Source organism: Equus quagga, chromosome 2 (assembly GCF_021613505.1).
Source record: "Equus quagga isolate Etosha38 chromosome 2, UCLA_HA_Equagga_1.0, whole genome shotgun sequence".
Taxonomy (NCBI): Eukaryota; Metazoa; Chordata; class Mammalia; order Perissodactyla; family Equidae; genus Equus; species Equus quagga.
In genome coordinates, this window is record NC_060268.1 from 6,103,873 (window position 1) to 6,125,102 (window position 21,230).

The window sequence follows — 21,230 nt, forward strand, 5'->3', positions numbered from 1 at the left end:
AAAGTTGTCTATGAAAAAGTCGTGAGTTGGTGGTACTTTGAGAAGTGAAGTGATTGAGTCTGAGTTCAGCTGATCAAACAGTGACTCGAGGTAGACATATGACTGGGGAGTAGAAGCAGCTGTAGCGTGGGGGTGATTCAGCAGCAGTCTTCAGCCTCGCTATCCTTTCACCAAATATCCTGGACAGGTGTGCTTTGATTACAGGGGCTGGCTGATGCTTGGATTCTAAGTCTGTAAATGGAATCCATGACTAGATCAAGGGAGGCATAGAGTCTAATGATGAAGAGCATTGGCTCAGACCACTGGAGTCATATCCCAGTATGGTATACCCAGTGTGGGCAATGGCCCCCAGTGATCCCCGCTTCTTGATGTTCACACCCTTGTGTAATCTCCTCTCCTTAAACATGGGCTGGATTTAGTAGATTAAAGATTAAAGATTAAGTCTCCTCTCCTTAAGTGTGAGCTGGATTTAGTAGAGTAGGTTAAAAAAAGACTATGGCTTCTATCTTAGATGCTCTCCTTTTATTCTCTCCTTTATATAGTCTTAAGGGAAGACTGCTAGCTGCTATGTTGTGAGCTGCTCTTTGGAGAGGCCCACGTGGCAAGCAACTGAGGGACGTCTCCAGCCAATAATGAGCAAAGAACTGAATCCTGCCAACAGCTGCATGAGTGAGCTTAGAAGCAGATCCTTCCCCAGTCAACCCTTCAGATTAAACCTCAGCCTTAGCAAAGATCCTGCCTACAATCAGTGAGAGAACTTGAGGCAGGGGCACCCAGCTTCACTGCTTTATCAGTTATCCCATTGCTGTGTAACAAACTACCTCAAAACTTGGTGGCTTGAAAAACAACAACATTTATTATCTTACAGTTTCTCTGGGTCTGGAATTTTAGAGTGACTCAGCTAGGTGGGTCCAGCTTGTGGTCTTTCATGAGATTACAATTGTAGGTGAGGAAGGCATTTCCTCTACCAACTCTAGATCCTTCTGTCTGGGCTATGAATTAAATTGACATGAGACAGAATAAAAGGAGAAAATTAAACAAAGCTTTATAAACATCTATACATGAGAGAGACCCAGAAAAACTGAGCAAATTGCCAAAATGGCAGAGGTCTCATCTTAAATACCATCTTCAGTTACAAAGGAGGATGTTGGGGGTGGGGGAGTCAGTTACTGGAGATTACCAGAAAAGCACAGTAAACAAGAGTAAGGTGATTATGCAGATTTAAGTCCTTGCCTTCCGCATTGGTAAGAGTTTCTAGAGATAAGGTCATCCCCCCTTCTTTCTGGTACAGAGAGGGAGACACCTTTACAGATGGAGATTTCCCTTACAATATGAATGTCTCTTAAAAGGGTAAGTAAATTCTACTTTCCAGAGTTTCTCTCGTGTCTGCAGTTTTTAAAAGTAACCAGCTCAAAATAATCCTCATGCCAAAGAGACATATCTTGGTGTGGCCGATTCCAGTCCCCCACACAGTCAAGCTGCTAGTTGGGGCTACTGTTACCTTAGGGATTGACTGGAGCTGGAGGAGTCACTTACAAAATGACTCCCTGACATTGCTGGCAAGTTGATGGTGGTTAGGTGGCCTCAGTTCTTTGCCACATGGCCCTCTTATGACTTCTTGCATGTTCTCACAGTATGGCGTCTGGTTTCCCCCAGAATGAGTGATCCAAGAGAGTGAGGTGGAAGCTGAAATGGTTTTCATGACTTAGCATCAGAAGTCATATGCCATTACTTTTGTCCTAAGAGTTGACCCCACAGACCATCACTGATAAATGAGAGGGAGGACTACCCAGGGGTAGGACTCTTATCAGGAGACAAGCTTTTTGACCTTCAACTAGTTTCTCAATATTGCTAAACCTCAGTGTCGTTGGCTGTGAAATGGGGATAATAATGGTAGCTGTCTATAGGATTGTGAAGATTAAATGTAATATTTCAGATATTAGCACTTAGCAAACAATACATGCATGTTCTCTTTTCTCAGCGTAAGTTTTCTTAAAAAGGTGTGTGTGTGTGTAAGAGTAGAAAGTGGTGGGCATTTTCAGTATAACCATCTTGAGTTATAAGAGAACCTTATGTGTGTGCCTAAAAAATGTTAGCTATTTTCATCATTATTGTTACCAGTTATGAGGGAATTATTGCTTATATTGCAGAGCTGGCCCATCTTTCTTAGCACTGTTTCAAAGGGATTCCATAGATGATTTGTTATATGATCCTCTTACATCTGAAGTTCATCGGGAAGCTATCTAATGGCAGCTCTTGATTAAACCACATTTAACACATTATGACCTAATAAAATATTCTGGCTAGTGAGACTGCCTCATTACATGTCACAGAAATTAAAAGTGCAGCTTCCAATATAAGTGTGCTGTCCTTAATGTGCTGGCAGAGGGCTTTTTGCTGATAGGGTCAGCAGAATACAGAACATGCCTGATCTACAATACCCGCAGTTCAGATCAGAGATTCTGAGTCTTGATTAGATTGTAGAGGAGTGCATTATATTTGCTTTCTGTCTCACAAAGGTGGAGTACAGATTCTGCAAGAAAATGGGTTTTAGTTTTAGGAATGATTTAATCGTAAGGAGCAGAAACTCAATCAGGTAGCTTAAAAGTAAATGCATTTATTTTAAGTGTTCAGAGAAATCTCACAGAATGCAACTGTTGGAAACAGCCACCTCTCATGAGACTGGAAATCCATCAGATGATGTTTCCTTCTCTCTTGCCACATGGTCTTAATGTCTCGTCTTGGGGTCTGTGTAGTAGTTAACTTCTAAAACGGTCTATAATGACCACTCCCTCCTGGTATTCATGCTTTTATGTAATCTTCTCCCCTTGAGTGTGGGCTGGACTTATTGACCCACTTCTAAAGGTGAAAGTAATGGGATGTCGCTTTTGAGGTTAGGTTAACAAAGATGGCAACTTCAATCTTGGGTGTGTGCACGCTTTCTCTCTCTCTCTGAACACCTGTGCTGGGGGAAGCAAAGTGCCATCTTTTGAGTAGCCATATGGGGAGGCCCAGATGGTGTGATCTAGAACCGAAGTCCTCAGTCCAACAGCCTGTGAGAAAGTGAGGCCCTCAATCTGAAAGCCCATGAGTGACTAAAGCCTGCCAAAAACATGTGAACTTGGAAGTGGATGCCTCATCTCCAGGTGAGTCACTGAATCTTGAGATGGTTGCAGCCCCAGCTGACAGCTTGACTATAACCACATGAGACACTCGGAGCCAAAATTACCTAGCCAAACTGCTTCTCATTCCTGACCCCTAGAAACAGTGAGATAATAAATGTTTGTTGTTCGAAGCTGCTAATTTTTCATGTAATTTGCTATGCAGCAATGGATAATGAATACAGATTTTGATGCCTAGAAGTAGGGTGCTGCCATGATGAAAACCTTAAATGAAGGAGTGGCTTTGGAACTGAGATTTGAGCAAAGTGTTAGTGAAACTCTAAAGCGCCCTGAGGAAGCTGTTAATAGAAGCTTCTTGGTCTTTTGTAAGGCTGGGGGTGAATGCTGGCAGTAAACTGAAGGAATGGGGGATCTTTGCTATGTAGTGGCAGAAAAGTTAGCAATATTGTTGCTCATAGTAATGTGAAAAGTAGAAAATGTACTTTATGAACTGGGTGATCTAGAGGAGATTTCCGAGCAAAATGTTGAAGCTGCTGTCTGGTTTCTTCTTGCTGCGTGTAGTAAAATAGGAGAGAAATGAATTAAATTGATGGAAGGTTGTTAAATAGAAAGGTGCCAAGACTTGATAGTTTTGAAAATTCTGTTTTTCCAGATGCAAGTGGTGCCAAAATTAAGAAATTACTTTTGATCAAAGATCAAATTGAGGGCACTCCCGGGAATACAGTGGTCTAAAGGTGAAGCAAAGGATGTGACTGTCAAAACTTCTGTTAAGATCTCAGAAAAATCAAAGGTCACACAAAGGGCCTTTACAGAGATTAATGGTGGCTCTCATCAGATCCTCTCAACAAGACAATAGTGCTTCTAAGAAGCTTAAGGGCATTGTGTCTCAGCTGTCCTAGCCAAGGCTCAAGGGCGAAAAGAGCTTATTTCAGGATGTGTGTGTGTGTGGCTTTTATCTAATGGAGTGAACCCCAAGATGTTTCACAGGAGACCCACAAAATTCTTAAAAGAGTTATAAATCCAGAAACATCACCAATTTGGACTCAGGAGGATAGAGACAGTGTGGAAAATGGAGAGGCTTTTGGACCCCAGAATTATACTGGAAGGAAGGAGACTGTGAGAGCTGCTTAGCTGTAAACACACGCTACCTTTCGCAACAAAAGGAAGGACGACTCAGAGGTTGGAATAAAGAACTGAGAAGGTGGAGTTGAGAGTCAGGGAAAATTGTTCCCAGGCCTCGAAATCTAATCAAGGAGCGTCCAACATTTGTCCAGCTGGATTTCAGAACTGCCACGGACCAGTGACTCCTTCGTGTATCCATTTCTTCCCTTTTTGACAGGAATGTGAGTAGTGTGTGTGTTTGTGTGTATGTGTTGTGGAGACAGACGAAATGTCTCTTTAATTTCACAAGTCTATTTGATCAAGAGGTATTGAATTTGAGGAGCTGTGCTTAAGGAAATACAACAGAGAAGCCTCATAAACACCTGGATCTAGTTTAGATGGCAGGATTCTGGACTTTGAACTGATACTATAATGGGATGAAACTCTTGATGCTTTGGAAGAGGAGGGAATTTGGCATGTGAGAGAGGTGTGAATCATCAGGACCCACAGAGAGCCGGTAGGCAGCTTGTAAGATGGCCGCAGTGATCCTCCCTCTTGGTATTGCATACAGGCTGGACCTCGTGACTCACTTCCGATGCCTGTAATGTAGCCAAAGGAATAGGCTGTCACTTCTGAGACTAGATTTCAAAAAGACTTTGGCTTCCATCTTAGCTGTGTTCTTTCTCTCTCCCTTTCTTTCCCTCAGATCACTGGTACCAGAGGAAGCAAGCTGCCATGTAGTGAGCAGACCTATGGAGAGATCCATGTGGTGTTGCAAGGAACCAAGTCCCATAAGTGGTTTACCCCCGGAGGATCTGCAGCCTGCCAACAACCACGTGAGTGAGCCTAGAAGCAGATCTTTTAGCTCCAGCCTGATCTTGAGATCCCTGCAGTCTCAGCTGACAGCTTGACCACAATGTTATGAGAGACCCTGAGCTGGAACCACCCAGCTAAAGTGCTCCCAGATTCCTGACCCTCAGAAACTGTGAGATACTAAATGTTGTTTTAAGACACTGAGTTTTGGGGTGATTTGTTACTCAGCAATAGATAACTAAGACAGTCTGCTTTCTCTCCTTACAGATTGGGTTTTCTGCTGACTCATTGCTTTCACATGAGGTCACTTTGCTTCCTGGCTGTAATCGACTGACTCACTCTCTGGGTCCCAATTTCAAAATTTTAGAGAGAGAATCTTAATAGTTCAGCTTGGGTCAGAGGTCCCATCCTGGTTCTATTCCCTTCACCTAGAAATGGTGGAGCAGGAAGTATGTAGATTGCCTTTTCCAGGCGTTGGTGAGTTATGTTCTTATAAAGACAGTAGAGAGGAAATGATGGGCCTTTCCAGAACTGCTGCTCTGAGAAAAGGTGCCCCAGAACGGTTTTTGTATCTGGCAAAGTGAGCTGGATTATCCACAACAGTGAATCCAGGGCCTATAACATATTTCAAAGATTCAATAAACGTGCCATGGGAGGAGATGGTATTAACAGAGATACTTTTAAACAGTTATACATACTAAATGGAAGTTAATGCTGGTACAACTCAGCAGTAATTAGTAAAGCTAGTTCCCCAGTATTTTCGCTAAGGTACTTGAGCTGACCGTGCTTTTTTAAAGGTATAACCATGCAGGTCATCCCTGGAGCTGTCTAGTGAGTACACTGAGGGACTCCTTCAGGGGCATGTTCTCATTCATCAGGAATGACTCAGAAGGCTGTTAGGAAGGAATTGGCTCAAGCCCCTGTGATGGGGAGAGGGGACTGCTGTGTATGCCTAAGGGCGCTAGGAGTTAAGTTAACATTTTATGTTTCATTGGTGCTTTCTAGTTGCAAACTGCAGTGATTTTTTTTTAAAGTAGGCTGAACTCAAAATTGTATTACAGTAATAAAGAACTGTCTTGTTGAAAGTCTTTTTTTCTTTTCTATTTGATGAGTGTTACCCTATATAGCACAGTGACTAGAATGTTCTAGAGGGGATTATAAATTACACCCTAAAAAATAAAAAAAAAAAACCCATGTATGAGTTTTAGCATCAGAAAAGTTAAGGTGAAAGAAGACTTGAGTAAAATATTTAGAACCAAGAAGACTAAATATATCATAGTATCAAAACTATTTTGAATGTGAATATGTGTAAGGTAATATTTACCTATTATTGACTAATTAGCTGTTTGTATAATTTTGCGGCCAAAGCTTGTACAGTGAGATTCAGGCACAGGTGAATTTGCAGATCTGCTTCATGAACTCTGAACATCGGGTCAGGCACTAGCAGTCCTAGTTCCTCGAGAGCTTCCAGGAATCTTACGAGGTGGCTGTGAGCACCTTGGACCTGAGGCTATGGCTCCCGGACACTAGATTTATGACTATTTAATGATGAAGGAGAAAAAAGAGGCTGCTCTAAATATTGATGGGAGGGTTCAGGGGGACAAAGAAGTCTCTGTAAGGTGGGAGAGAGTTGAAGGAACGAGTCACTTTTCAAATACAGGAAGACTGAGAGTGTGATACAGGAGGCCATCGCCTGAATCAACTCCTGGTCCAGCCTTCTGGGCAACTTGGTGTTAGTTTTGGCACAGAAGATCTGGCAAAACTCAAAGGGAAGGGCTATCTTCTGGCCCAAAGGTGCTGTAGTCATGTGGGTCAAAGGTTGTTTATGACTGGTCGACATAGACAACGATGGCATAGACAACTAGGTGAGTTGACATAGACCTCCGTCTTTTCTGCTCTCCATTTAGGGCAGAAGATAAAGTAAACTCCCAACAAAGATGCTAATGAGCAGCTTCAGGAAAGGGTTGGCGAAGACAGCAGGCGCCTGAGCTTCACAGGATCACATGAAGGGGCTGGAGGGAAGGGGACTAACCAAGCACACACATCCTTCTTACTGACGTGGCATGTGATCCAGTTCCCTTCCAAAAGGCTTTTGTGTCAATTCCAACTGGGGCCTGGAGGGAAGGATGAATGGGTGAGCTGAATTAAAACAAGTAAGAAGACAGCAGAAAACAAGAACCACAGACTCTAACAGTCTTCCAGTCCTTTGAATTTGTCCCTGAGGGGGCTGACATGGTCTGGAGAAAGAACAGTTAGTCTTGCCCTGTGGAAAACTGCTCTTTTTCTAGTCACAAATCATGGATTCCCATTCAAACCACTAAGATATCCTGTTTTAAGTTGTGTCTGCAAGTGGAATTAGGCTGCCATGTTGATGTCCAAATTTGCATATTGGCATGAAGCAATAATAGCAATAACAGCCAAAACGTGGTCCATGCAGAGCAGGCAGCTCTTGGACGTGCTGTCAGCCACTTTTGCATGGCTGGGGCACGTTGGCGCTTGCCACTGAGTCAGCTGGCTTCTTTTAAGTCTCCTCTCATTGCATGCCACGTAGACTCCATCAATTTGCAGCCAGTGGCAGCAAAATTCTCATTCTTTCTCTTCCTATCCTTGCAAAAGAATTCCAGTTTGGGAGAAAAGAGTAGTGAGAAGATAGAATGCACAGTCCCCATTTCTGTTCTACAGATACCAGCACAGGGAAGTGTACCTAGAAGTTAAGATTCTGTGCTTCTCATTGCATTATACAATAAAGTGCTGGATTTATGCTAAGGCAAGTCACCTTTGTTGAGACTAGAAACAAAAAACACTCCAGCATAGTTCAGTCATAGCAGTGATTCTTGTGTTAAAATCACCAAGGGAGCTTTAAAAAAATCCTGATTATCCATACCAATTAATCCAGAATCCAAGCACCAGTATTTATTAAAACTCTCTAGGTGATTTCAATGTGAAGTCAAAGCTAAGATGACTGAATTAGTGTCAGTGCTCCTCAGAACGGCAAATATGGAAGTCAGAAATATGTACCCAAAGCTACCCCGACTAACTCATATTTCTAATCCCTGAGGTAGAATCAACTTGTCCTTGTGGTTAATAGTTTAGTCTGAGTCTGTCTGTCTGTCTGTCTATCTATCTACCTATCTACCTATCTATCTATCTGTCCATCTGCCCATCCATCCATCCAGGAAGAGAAGGTTGTGGCTATTCAGTGGAGAATGTTAAATGAAAGAGTGATCCAGATACAAGTAATTTAATAGGCAATTAGTCATTAAAGATTTTTAGATGTCAAAGAAACATGATTGGACTTACTTTAAAAATCATCTGGTAGCAGTGTCAATATTGGATCTCATGATGGGAGAGTGGACAAGGTCAGGTCAGGAAAGAGGTTATTTTGCAATAGTAAGGTGAGAAGGAAGTAAATCTTTAACTAAATATTGATGATGAAAATGGATAGGCGACTAATATGAGAGACAGCATTTTGGAAATAATGCTATTTACCTGACCGAAAAATTAAAATGATCTATGGAAAATCTATCAGAGTGAATTTTGGGGAACAACTTGGAGCTTTCCTCTGTTGAACTCAAAGGTCTTTTGGGGGCCAGGTTAACCTCCCCCGTTCTCCTCTTCCAGCTTGCTGCACCCTCAGGCCTTCTGCCTGCTTTCCTTTCTGCCTTCAAGCTGCCAACACACAATTCCTCCCTGGGTTTTCCAAGGCTGATCTTGGAGTGGGACACAGTTCTTTGTTCCTTATGGCATTGGAAGGCAGTTACCCAGGTTCTTCATACTGTTAACGTTTTACTGTGTATCACTATAATCTTTTCACCAACGAGGACCTGGGGCATCGTTCTTTTCACTGTTTCCACTCAGCCCAGTATCAATTTCCACATCAGTTATCTATTGCCACAGTAAGGCTGTGTGACAACCACCCACAACTCAGTGACTAAAACAATATGTTTATTTAACTCATGAGTTTTCAGGTGAACTGGGTGGTTCTTTTGGTCTTGGCTGGGGTAATTCATGTATCGAGCCATCACAATTGGGATCCCTGACATATTTGGGTGTTGGGTGGCTTGTTCCCTAGTCTGGAAGGCCTTAGCTGGGCCAGTTGGGATTCTGTTCCATGCCTCATCCCCAGCAGGCTGGCCAGAGCGTGTTCTTGTGGCAAAGGCAGAGGAGTAAAAGAATGAGTGGAAATGTGTAAGTGCTTTCTCAAGCTTCTACTTTCTAACAACCCGACGGGTAAAGCAAGTCACTTGGTTGAGCCCAGAAACCAGAGGTGGGACAGAGCACCCTGCCCAGAGTGGGAGAGCACTAAAGTTACAGGGCAAAGGCAGACACACAAGAAGGGGGTGAAAAATTGATGCAGTGAACCCTCCGCTGTGTTTTCTCTTGTGTCCTTCGTTGCCTAAGTAAGGGGTCAGCCTTCACACCCTATTCACACTCAGAGTCCTCATGGAAACAGCCCCAGAGGAGATTCTCTTAAATCCTTGGTCTTTATTCCTAGATTGATGTTTTAGCCCAAATTTCTAATTCTTTAATAATAACAACAAGAATAAATCTAAAAATAATAATAATAATGATCAAATTCTTTCCATGTAACAGCCATCACTCAGATTTCTTTGCTGGCATTATGGCATTATTTAGTCCTCATAATCACTCTTTTAGGAATTGCTGTCCTTGTGTCTCAACCGAGGAACTGAAGTTGAAGGGATTAAAAAACGTGCACAAAATCAACATTTCAATGTTTTTTTAATTATTGAAGAAGTAATATGTTTTATTGTACAAAATATGAACTAGCAAAGATAAGAAATAACAGAGATAACCACTCAGCATTTTGATGAATGAATTCTTTTATTACATATTTTGAGAGCAGTTAGCAAAGAATGAACATTTTCATAACTGAAATATGGGAAATTAGCTTTATTAATAATATTGACTTCATGTGAACAACACAAGCCTGCATTAATAGACTACATTTATAGGGAGCTGAAATCACTAAGATATTCTTAGCTTTGCCCCAAATTGTAACCCATCTCCCTCTCCCAACTACATGTGATTTACCTATTCACTTTATTTTCTTACGCTGATAAAAATTTTTCTAAATTTATGAAGTTGTATAGAACTTAACAGGATATATAAACAACACAGCAGAAAGAGAGAATTACAATTAGAAAAGTATGCAATTTATTCCCTCTGTCATCTTGCAGGAAGCATACAAGGTGGGTAAAGTAAGTTTTATTTGCTTGCAGAAGCATGTTATATGTAAGCACAAGAAAATGATCGGTAGTGTCCAACACATTTCAACTCAGAACATATATCAAAATAAGAAGGAAGATTGGAATTCTTGTAAAAAGCTTTTATAACTCTGTGCTTTCCCAGATTTTCCTCCAGTATGTGATCATGTTGAGTCTTGATGAAATTTAATTCCAATGCACAGTGAATACCAGCAGAAGCTCTTTGAGAATGACTCTGATGATGATGACATCATTAAGAAAGCCGTAAGTGTGCCACTGAAATGAATGTTCCAGATTATTAAATTTACCACTTTTAAAAGCCAGATTATTTTTATTTTAACCACTTTTTGAAGGAAACAACGTAAATGTGCTATTTTTCTACTTCTTGAACTGAGCATACTAAATATTTTATTCATTTTGTGATGACTGGGTCTCAGGTTACCATTATTTTTGTTTTATATGTTAATACAGTATTTCCCCTAGGGGCTAGTGAGTTATGTAGGTCTGTTTGATTAATTACTTTAGATTTTTTAATAAGTTCTGGTGATTCTCTTGCCTGTATTTTCTCTTCCTTACTCTAGGCTGTTTCAATTTGACAATTCTCTTTCCTTGATACTTTTAATCTATTTTTTTCCCCTGTAACTCCTATTTCAGTATAAATCAGATAAAGATTCAAAATCAGCAGTTAAGTTGTATATTAAATTAAAATTCAGTAGCCTTTTGCCCAAGAGACTGAGTCCCACACTTCTGAAAATACAATAAATGGGATTCATTTGTTCATTCGAAATGTGTTTTGAATGCCAATACCATATTTCATTGAATCTAAGATGCCAATTATAATACAGACCACTCTTGTATGGACTACTAAGAAAGAAAAAAAATGTTGCATAAGATACATCCCCAATTTAGAGATGTTAAAATGCATAAAAATATAAGTCTTGGGGGAGATGAAATATGCTATGTGAGTGCAATAGTGATGGGGATACATCAGTTATCAGAGCAGATTATATCCCTACTTAATGGAGCTTATATGCTAATGGGGAGCAAATCACTGTGTCAGGTTATTATTCGTGCCCTAAAGGAGAAGCAGAGCTTGGCAAGGGGAAGGAGAGTGACAAGTGGAAGTGGAGGCCTTCTTTTTATATAGAATAGTCAGAGTCAGGGAAGGCGTCTCTGATGAGGGCAGATTTGAGAGCGGACCAGAAGGAAGGGAAAGAGTGAGCCATGAAGTGAGAGAAGAGAACTCCAGGTCATGGGGACAGGAAGTGCAAAGACTCTGAGAAGGGAACATGTTTGAGGTGTTGGAGGAACAGCATGTAGGTCAGCATGGCTGCAGTGGAAGAAGAGGAAGAGAGGAGGCAGAGGTGACATCGAAGAGATGGTGAGCTCCATGTTAGGTCAGGCCTTGTGAGCATGGCAATAAGAACCTGGGGGTCACTATGATAGATGGCAAGCTATGCAAGGATTTTCAGTGGAGAAGCGACTCGATCTGATTCCATTTTAATGGAAACATTGTGACTGCTGGTGGAGAGAGACTGTGAGGAAACAAGGGAGTGGAACCAGGAAGCTCAGTTAGGAGGCCATTGCAGTTGTCCAGGAGAGAGGTGGTGGCAGCCTAGACCAGGGCAGCAGTGATGGAGGTGGTGAGAGCTGGTCTGATTCTGGATGTATTTTGAAGATCAATCTTGGAGAATTTGCTGATGGGTTCGACAATGGGGTGTGAGAAAAAGAGGGGAGTGAAAGATGATTCCAACGTGTTTGGCCCATGAAGGAATAGCGTTGACATTTATTGAGTTTGGAGAAAACTGAGGGAGGAGGAGCAAGGCGGAGAAAGAAGGAACGAAATTTGTACCTGTTGTTTGAATTGCCTTAGCTATCAGGTGGAGAAGGGAGATAGTTGAATACACGATTCTGAATCTCAGCGGAGAGGCCCAGACCAGAGAAATAAATGCGGAAGTCGAGAAAAAGAGTGAATGGAGGTATCAATTACTGCTCATAGATTGAGTAAAATAAGACCTAAGAATTAACATTGGATTTGTCAACACAGAGTTTGTGAGACAGAATAGATTGGAGTGGATTCAGGAAAGAATGAGAGGAAAAGAAGTGGAGGCAATTCTTTCAGGGGGTTTTGTTGCACAGGTGGGCAGAAAAATGGAGTGATGACTACTTATTCACTGAAGTTTGAGACCTTTCCCAATTACTTTTAATATCATCCAGTCAGAAGGCATAGCAACAAAATATTTTGGCTGCAGGCCATGTTCATTCTCTGATGTCACATCTCAAAAGACTTGGTCAAGAAATGAAGTAAGCTCGAATATACTTTCCATTCAAAGAAACACCATATGCTCTTTATAATTTGCATTGCTTTTTGAAAACTTAGGGTAGCATTGAAGATGAAAGGACAAGATTTGCAAATACAGAGTCCAAAAGAGTGAATCACCTTGTATACCAGAAATCTCCACATTCGTCTAAGTGGAGATACTTGTGTGACTAGGTGTCTAGGCAGATACTAACTTGGGCTTCAGATACTATTGTCTGTACTGATACTTTAGACACTGCCTATCTGAAAGGATGGCTGGGGATTCAACAAGAACTCAGAACAGCTGAAAATATAGGGAGGGTCTCATATAAAATTCATGCTGGGAATTTAAGTAGCTGTTGTACTTCTAGAGTGGGTAGCTATAATCTTTTAGAAATAAGTATTTGGTTGAATAATTGTGCTTCAGTTACCTGCAACATGCAGAAGGTACAAATATGGTCCTATTAATATGCACTTCCAGATTTTTGCTGGCTGGCTAACCCCCGACAGTGACCTCGAGGCAGGATGACAACCCTACTCCTTTGAGTTTCTTTGGACTCTAGTCTTCTCAGTGGGTCTCTACGTAGTGTTTCACAAATGCTCATGGATCAGTCGCAGCTGTCATGGCTCCACTGGGTCCCACACCACCCACTCTGTCCTAAATGGCTATGATGCTCTGCTGCAATTCCAGGCTGCTTTCTTTTGCTTTTCTTCTGGGTAGGGGCAGGTTCAAATAGCTATTTTGAGATAGCCATAATTGCCGCTTTCCTCTAAAGTTTAGGCTCCGTTGCTGAGTCTGGTTCATCAGGCTGATACCTTCTTCACTTGGAATGACTTCTTTCCTAGGTACTCTACAGTGCTCCAAGGCAATTTACCTTATCCTCCTCTTCACTTTTGTTTGCCAGACATACCATCTATATCTGAACTCTAATCTTGGACCGTATTTGAGTTCTTTTCCTTTGAGGCTCCTCGTCCCTCATGTAAATCAGTGGATGTAGAGAGATTCTGGGGCTGTAACCCAACTCTGCAGGCCAGATGGATCCAAGCCTCCTCTGTTTCCAAGCTAAGTGGGAAGGCTTTAGAGCGCATATGGACTTTGGAGAAGGGGAGAAATGCTGTGGCTCTGAGGTCTCTGCGTTTTCCTTATCTATGCTAGAGTAGATCAGATCTTTGGAGAAGCAGAAAGAGAAATGGATTTCAGATTCTCTGATCTGCCATAAAAACCTATTTTAGAGGCTTAAATTGATGGTGGGTATTGCTGGGATCTGGAAAAAAAATCGCAACAGTTGTGTGTATGTCTGTGTGTGTGGAGCGTGTGCGCCTGCTAGTCTGCCTTCTAGTCTGGAAAAAGCTTTTCAGTTGTTTCTTTATTTAGTGAAGGACATGCCTTAAAAATAAATCCCCTGACTGATTTTGATCTTGGAACTTCGGGAGTTCTGATGGGTGGGGGCTGTGTTGGAGTTTCATTTAGAATTGCTGTTAAAAAGCCTCCGTGTATAGATGATGATGCTCCTGACATGTATGTTGTGAACTACGTGTTCAGCAGTGGTGTTTGTTCTTGCCAGCAGCACGGATGAGTCTAAGCTGAGACATCCGTGCCACTCTCCAAGTCCCCATTTGTGAAATGGTTGACTGCTTCTGGGGAGGAAGTGGATGACTGGGAACCATTTTCTCTGTGCAATGTTAAGTGCTCCTTGTGGACACCACTGCCAGAAAGATCACGAAAACCTGGCAGATTATTGTTCATCTCAAGCAGCTCCTAGTGTGCTTTCCTACTGAGGGGAAGTTAAAGAGAAAAGGAGGCTGCCGCAGGCAGGGGCCAGGCTCTTCCCTCTTCGGCCAGTCCTGGGTGCTGGGGCTTGCTCTTGCGGGCGTAGTGCCTACGTGGGCTGCACGCTCGAGCGCTTACGACGGCTGCTCATAAACCAGCAAAGCCAGCAAGCAGGTGAAACAGTGAAACGCTACGCTATAAAATATTTAAAGAAAGCTGTGAATTTAGTTTTCTTTTGATTAGTTCTCCAGATGTGTACTTCAGTAGCTTTGCCGAAGGGCCAGAATCAAACCAGAGATGCCCCAGAGCCCACTTAAGTACTTTGTAGTGTTTACTTAATATTTTAAAGATAAAAATACTTTGGAACAGTGAGCACTCCAAAAGAACAAAACCTATTTATGGACCCTGAGGGCATTTCACCTTTAAGACAGCAAAGCCGCCAGGAAACGAAAGAAGTCTTTCATTTTTCCAGTGTGAGATAAATTATGCGATGAGTCAGCTTCGGTGGGTCTTTAACTCCTTCTGCTCTGCCTTGTGGTGTGGGAAGCACGACCTCTAAGGAAAATACTTCCTTTTATTACGATGCCTTCCAACACTTTTTATTTAGGATGTTTTAACAAAAGAAATAACCAGATGTGTTTTGCCATGATTCAGGGCGTTAAGTGGAAACAGAAGAACTGGAATAGATTTGCCCGATTCAGAATTAGAAAACCTGGGTTCCAGTGCTAGCTGTGGTGGTCAGTGGTTATGGAACCTCTGGACAACCTTGGCTGTGCCAGTTACCAGCTGTGTGATGGAGGCAAGTCCCAGGATCCTGAGCAGGTGCTTTCTCATCTGGAACACGAAGAGAATTACTAATTCTCCTCACTGGGCTGCGCTGAGGATTAAGAGCAGAGACAGGGGCTAGTACAAACCTTGCTCTCTGCAAGTGCCCAGCAATGGTAAGTGTGACTAGATCTGAAAAGGAAGCTTTTGATTTTAACTCCATTTTCTTTATTTGTAAAACGGTAACAATAATATATAAGGTTTAAATGAATATGACGTGCGTGAGTACTTATATACTGGACGCCATATAAATGTAAGGTATATTTATAACCATAATGGATTTTGAGAACTGTCAGGGAAGACAGGTAAGTAAAAGAAGAGGAAAACAAAGGGAAGACAGCAGGAAAGCGGAGAGAGACTCTGTGGAGTGGTTTGCACATTATTAGAAGTGAAAGAACAGGATTAAAACTGCCTCCCAAACCAAATCAAACCAAATTCAAACCAACCAAATCATATAAACAAAGAAGACCAAAAAACAACACTCCTCCAGCCAGAGTGCCGGGGGCCGTTAAGTTGCTCCTCTCCGTCTTGGGAATGTTCGTCACAGCTCTCTTCTCAGGAGACCCTGCCGGTCTGAGCTTCTGGGTCTGAGATAATCGTGAGGAGAGGGTGTGAATACTGAGTGAACCTGGCTCCTGAGAGCATCACACAGACCTTCCTGTTTTAGCACCGGAACCGGCTCTGGCCCGCCTTGGCTCCTCCTGGCCCAGGCAGACTCCCGGGGCGCCTCTTTTGTCTCTCTCTCCTCAGGAGATGTCACCACCTAACCCAGCAGTGTGCACACGGGAGCAAGGAGATGGGTGTCCGTCCCTAACTCCTTACTTTCTTGCTACGCCAGAACATGGGCAACAAGGTTTCGTATTTTAAGAATTTTTCTGCTGATAAATGTGTGGTAATCAACAGGGGATATTAAAAAATGAGAAGCAGCAAACATGGAAATGTTCCAAAGTTTCTGACAGTACCAGTGGGGAAGCACTAATAGCGATGCCACTATTTCCGTTATAGTGTAAACTAGGGATGGAACTGAAGAGCGAAACTGGAGTCAGGTTCACTGACATGTTCCTGTTATGAAAGAGAAAGTGAATCTCTCTTGCGCGATGCCCGAGGGCTGAGTATGCGAGTCCCCACAAGGATGCGTACATCGATGTGAATTTTTTTCCCCCAGCCCATAGTGGTTGGGCAGATGTTACTTTGGTCTCTCTTGAAATCATTTTTCTTTCCTCTGGTCATGCACACAAATTGTGAAGAAATCCCAAAAGGATGTTCGTGCAAATAGAGACGTCCACGTGAGCTGGTGAGGAGCAAACCATCGGGGAGGTGGGGGCAGCATTTCAGAATCAATGAGGACATGAATGATGAATTAATCACTATAAATTAGCATAGGCTCACAGACCAGGGCTCAAATAAATCAAGCTGATGCAAGTCAGAAGTTTAATAACACGTAAAATATGGCCCACAATGGTAGTTCATACACTATTTATTCAGGCTCCCGATTTTCACTGCTATAAGATATAAATGCTTGGCAGGGCTGAGTAAAAGGGTTTAGGACCTGTGGGTTTTTGCAGGGTGGAAATTTCTGGACTAGTTCATACGGTTTTACTGTCACATTCTATCTGGAAGCTAACGCTGTTTGCAGATAGATATTGTTTCTCCTTATGTTTGTGGATGCTGTCAGCCGACAAGGGAGTCACTTATCCAGGTGCCCATCACAGTAGATGAATTGTCATTCCAGAAATCCTGGGGGCTCTAGAAAAGCCCTCTGTCCTTCAAAATGGCAGGAGACTCTGTGGGGGCTTAAACGAACCATGCATGAGGGCTAAGGACAGATATTTGATGCTGAAATTAAAAGATAAATATTAGGGACTGCCTTCTCCTTTCTAGTCCTCAACATCATGTTACCTGCTTTCCCAGGGAAGCCAAAGACATAAGTCCCAGGATTTGGCACTCTTCTGTGAGAAAAGGGTGGAGGGGAAGTATCTACAGACTGAAGAACAGAGACATGAGAGTCGAATTGGAATGAGGGGCAGAAACAGTGCCATTTTATTTTCCTTCGTGTTTTGTTAGCAACAAGTTGTTGATGGGAGCTTTCAAGACAATTAATTTGAGAAAGAACAAATTGGACAAAAAGATCTAGTGTTAGATACGAATTAAAAGCTATTTCTATGAATTGCAAGTATTTCTCTCTCTTACAAGAAGGATTGTAGATTATCTTTTTAAACCAATATTTGAAGTTTGGCATTTGTGCCTAATTCTCAGATCACTCATTCTAACTTTTCTGTTTTGAGGTGTTAGAATAGTGCTCAGAAGGATAGCGATAATGCAGATGCTTTCTAAGCCTCTGGGGCCTGGGCAGAGTTTGGAGCGATTTAGGGGCAACCAGACAATGCTTCATTACCCAGGAAACTGACCCTTCTCCCATCTGCTGTAAATGAGATCTGAAAACTTTCTCCATCCTATTATCTTGTCAATTCCTAGCATCAGTTTCTAACAAGAGAGTTGAAATGCAATATAGCTTTGTCTGGAAAAAAAAAGAGTACTTAGGGTTTAGTGGACTGTAACTTGGCTGCAAATCCAAATGGGTAATATTTAGCTTGTAATATGATTTTCTTCATGCAGATTGCAATGTTTACATCTTGTAATGCAGCCCCTGTTTCTTTGTGTTAGTAGTTCTCAAATGGAAAACACTGGAGAATAGCAAGATGGACTTAAAAGGGATCTCATACACCTATGTATGAACACTGACCCTTTACAGAGTGAAAGCTGAATATGAAAATTAACCTTATTTTGTGTCTTTCATCCATTCAGTGACCTGTGATTGTCCTCGTTCTCCTTTGTATTGCACATGATGCTGTAAGTCGTTGGCTATCCAACAGATGGTATGGTAGATTGCAAAATAGAGTCAAAATTCCCCACACCTCCCTGTAACCACACACTTGCAATCTGATTTTGTGGCTTCTCCCATCAGGAGAGTGAGTCTTCTCTATCTTTGAATCTGGGCTAGCTTTATGACTTGTTTTGGCCAGTGGAATGAAGCAGAAGTGATGTTGTACTGTTGTATAGTTGGTCATTTGGAGGCCTTGAGTACTTCCTCTGTTGCTCTTGGAACCCTGCCATATGAATATGCCCTGACTAAGCTGCTGGAGGTTGAGGGACCAAGTGAACAGAGATAAGCAGTCCCAGCTGAGCCATCTTAGATTAGCCAGCCCCAAAGTCACTTGGAGCTGACTGCAAATGCGTGAGCGAGCCCAACCAAGATCAACCAACTCTGGCCAAGATCAGCCAGCTCAGCCAGGATATTCTAGCACAAATTGCTGTCCTATATAACCATGAGTGAAATAAATGGCTGTTGTTTTTAGCTACTACATTTTAGAGTAGTTTACTGTACAGCAAAAGGTGACTAATAAATATGTACTCCTTTTGCTCTAGTCAGCCATGCTAGGTAGTGTGCTGGCATTATGGTATAAAACATGGTGGGCTGTCTGTTTCTCAGTGGCTATGGGCAAGCCCATTTCATTTAGAAAGGATTTAGGATTTCCTTTACTCAACAAATATTTATTGAGTGCCTACAATGTGCCATGTATTATGCCAGACAATAAAAATCAAGGGTGATAAAAAATACACATAGCCCCTGTTGTCAAGGAGTTAATAATGTTGAATAAATGAAACTTTTATTTAGTAGAGGAGATGGACATTAATCACATAATCACTCTGGAGAATATTTAATTACAAACTAAGATAGGGATCTTAAGTGAAGACACACATTTTTAGGAGAGCAACAGCAAAGACCCAGATTGGGTCTTAAAGGCTTACTTAGGGAAAAGAGTAGGGAGAGGAGTTGTAGAAGAAAGGAAGACCTTTGCAGTATGTTCAAATGTCTCATGATGGAAGCAAATATGGTACATTTAAAAAGCTGAAAGAAGGTCAGTGTGAGTGTGACTGGAATATGTATATATTGAGAGGGGGAACTGTAAGGGGATGTGGTTGGAGAGATGTGCAGGAACTTGAACACATATGGGCCTCGGAGGCTATGTTATGGATTTTGGAAATATGGAAGGCTATTGAAGTGGCTGGAGGAAGAGGGGAAGCATGGACACATGATCACTTTTGTGTTTTGGAAGGATCACCCTGTATGCAGTGTTGAGAAATGATTGAACTGAATTCAAACTGAGTGAATGTGGATAGATCAGCTAATAGGCTATTGTGTTGTGGTGGTGAGAGGTAATGGCAGCTGGGATTAGGAGAGTAGCTGGCAGAGGGCAGATTTGAGAGATGCTTAGGAGATAACACCAATAGGGTAAGATCAAGATGCTTAGGTCTGAGGAGTGAAATCACGAGACCTGTAGACATGTTGAGTTTAAAGTGTGTTGAAGTTTCCAAATGGAAATGTTGAGTAGGGGATTGGATGGATGGATTAGAGGAGAAATCTGGGGTAGAGATATAAAATTGGCAAACATTGGTGGTGTTGATTTGGCAGTTGAAATTATAGACATGGAAAGAGTTTGGGGCAGTCACTGTAGATGATAGTCCATAGGCCAAACCTAAACCCCAAACTTAGTTTGTCAGTCTAACAGGGCATTAAAAATAAAAATTGAGCTAACATGTAAAAACCCAGAATATTTCATATAAATATTTGGATTTCCAACTTCTCTGGATATTTGAACCTCTGACAATATTGGGCTCCCATTCCAGCATGGCAAAAACTGGCTTAAGCTGGGTTGCAGTAATCCTCTAGATGGATCACGAGCTCTGTTCTTTGACACATTTCCACTTGACTCATTTTCTTCATTGATGATCCCTGCTTGAACACTGTAGAGTTTGCTACAGGACTGAGCCTTAAGAAACTCCAACATTTAATAGCCCAAAAGAGAAAGAAAAATTCACCAAGGAAGTTGAGAAGAAGGAGCCACAGAAGTAAGAGGGCAGCTTGGAAGTGATATGAAGACAGTGTTTTTAGAAGAGGAGAGTGACCAACTGTTTCAAGTGTTGCTGAGAGAGCAAATGAGACAGAATTGAGATAAACCCATTGGGTTTAGTGGCTTGGAAGTCCCTGGTGAGTTTACCTATTATTTTTGGAGAGCGGGGCCCAGCAGCTAGATAGGAGTGGACTTAGGAGTTTGTGAAATGTACTGGGTTGAATAATGTCCTCCTAGTGAAAATTCATGTCCACTTGGACCTTGTGAATGTGACCTTGTTTGAAAGAGAGTTTTTGCAGATGCAATTAAGTTAAGATGAGGTCATACTGGATTAGGTAAACCTTAACCCAATGACTCTTGTCCTTAGCAGAGGGGAATTTGGAAATAGAGAGACATCAGAGAGGAGAACATAATGTGAAGACAAAGACAGAGATTGGAGTGGTGCACCTGCAAGCCAAGAAGTGCCAAGGATTGCCAGCAACCACAAGGAGCCAGGAAGAGACAAGGAAGGATTCTTCCGTAGGGCCTTCAAAGGGAGCACAGCTATGCTTAGTTCTTGTTTGTTTGCTTTCTTGGCCACATTTGAAATGATTGGTCACTCTCCTCTTCTGAAAACATTGTCTTCACATCACTTCCAAGTTGTCCTCTTACCTCTGTGGCCCTTCTTTTAAACTTCCTTGGAAAATTTTCTTTCTCTTTTGAGACATCTCATGTTGGAGTTTCTTAAGGCTCAACCCTGTAGACAAACTCTACAGTGGTCAAGCAAGGAGCATAAATAAAGAAAATGAGGCAAGTAGAAATCTGTCAAAGTAGAGAGTTCGGGATCCATCTAGAAGGTGACCACAACCCAGCTCTGGCCAGTGTTTGCCATGCTGAAATGGGAACTCAGTGTTGTCAGAGGTTCTAATAATTCTTTTCTTTGAATCCCAAAGGCCAGCCAGCCTCTCACCGGGTTGGTGCTCCAGAAATATGAGTAGTGAGTCATAAGGAGGATAAGAATGAAAATGTATGAGAGAAAGTAAAATTTGGAGTATCTAATCAGTTATTCATTTTTATCTTCTTTCATTATTTTATTTCCCTCCTACCCACACCTTTTTTGGTATGTATGAAAATTGACATACATCCTATAGAATCAGTAACAATAGCATGACGATCTTAAAT

General features: G+C 41.9%; 1 protein-coding gene across 1 annotated transcript in view; it reads left to right on the forward strand.

The window, feature by feature from the left end:
* Nucleotides 1–15,201, forward strand: part of LOC124236385 (formin-like protein 5) — a 169,495-nt gene extending 154,294 nt beyond the window's left edge. The window contains exons 3-5 of the mRNA XM_046655354.1: nucleotides 4,930–5,059; nucleotides 10,407–10,525; nucleotides 14,986–15,201. Coding sequence (XP_046511310.1) covers nucleotides 4,930–5,059; nucleotides 10,407–10,451 — 175 coding nt within the window. The 3' untranslated portion in view covers nucleotides 10,452–10,525; nucleotides 14,986–15,201. The remainder of the gene's footprint in view (nucleotides 1–4,929; nucleotides 5,060–10,406; nucleotides 10,526–14,985) is intronic.
* Nucleotides 15,202–21,230: the final 6,029 nt, after the last annotated feature.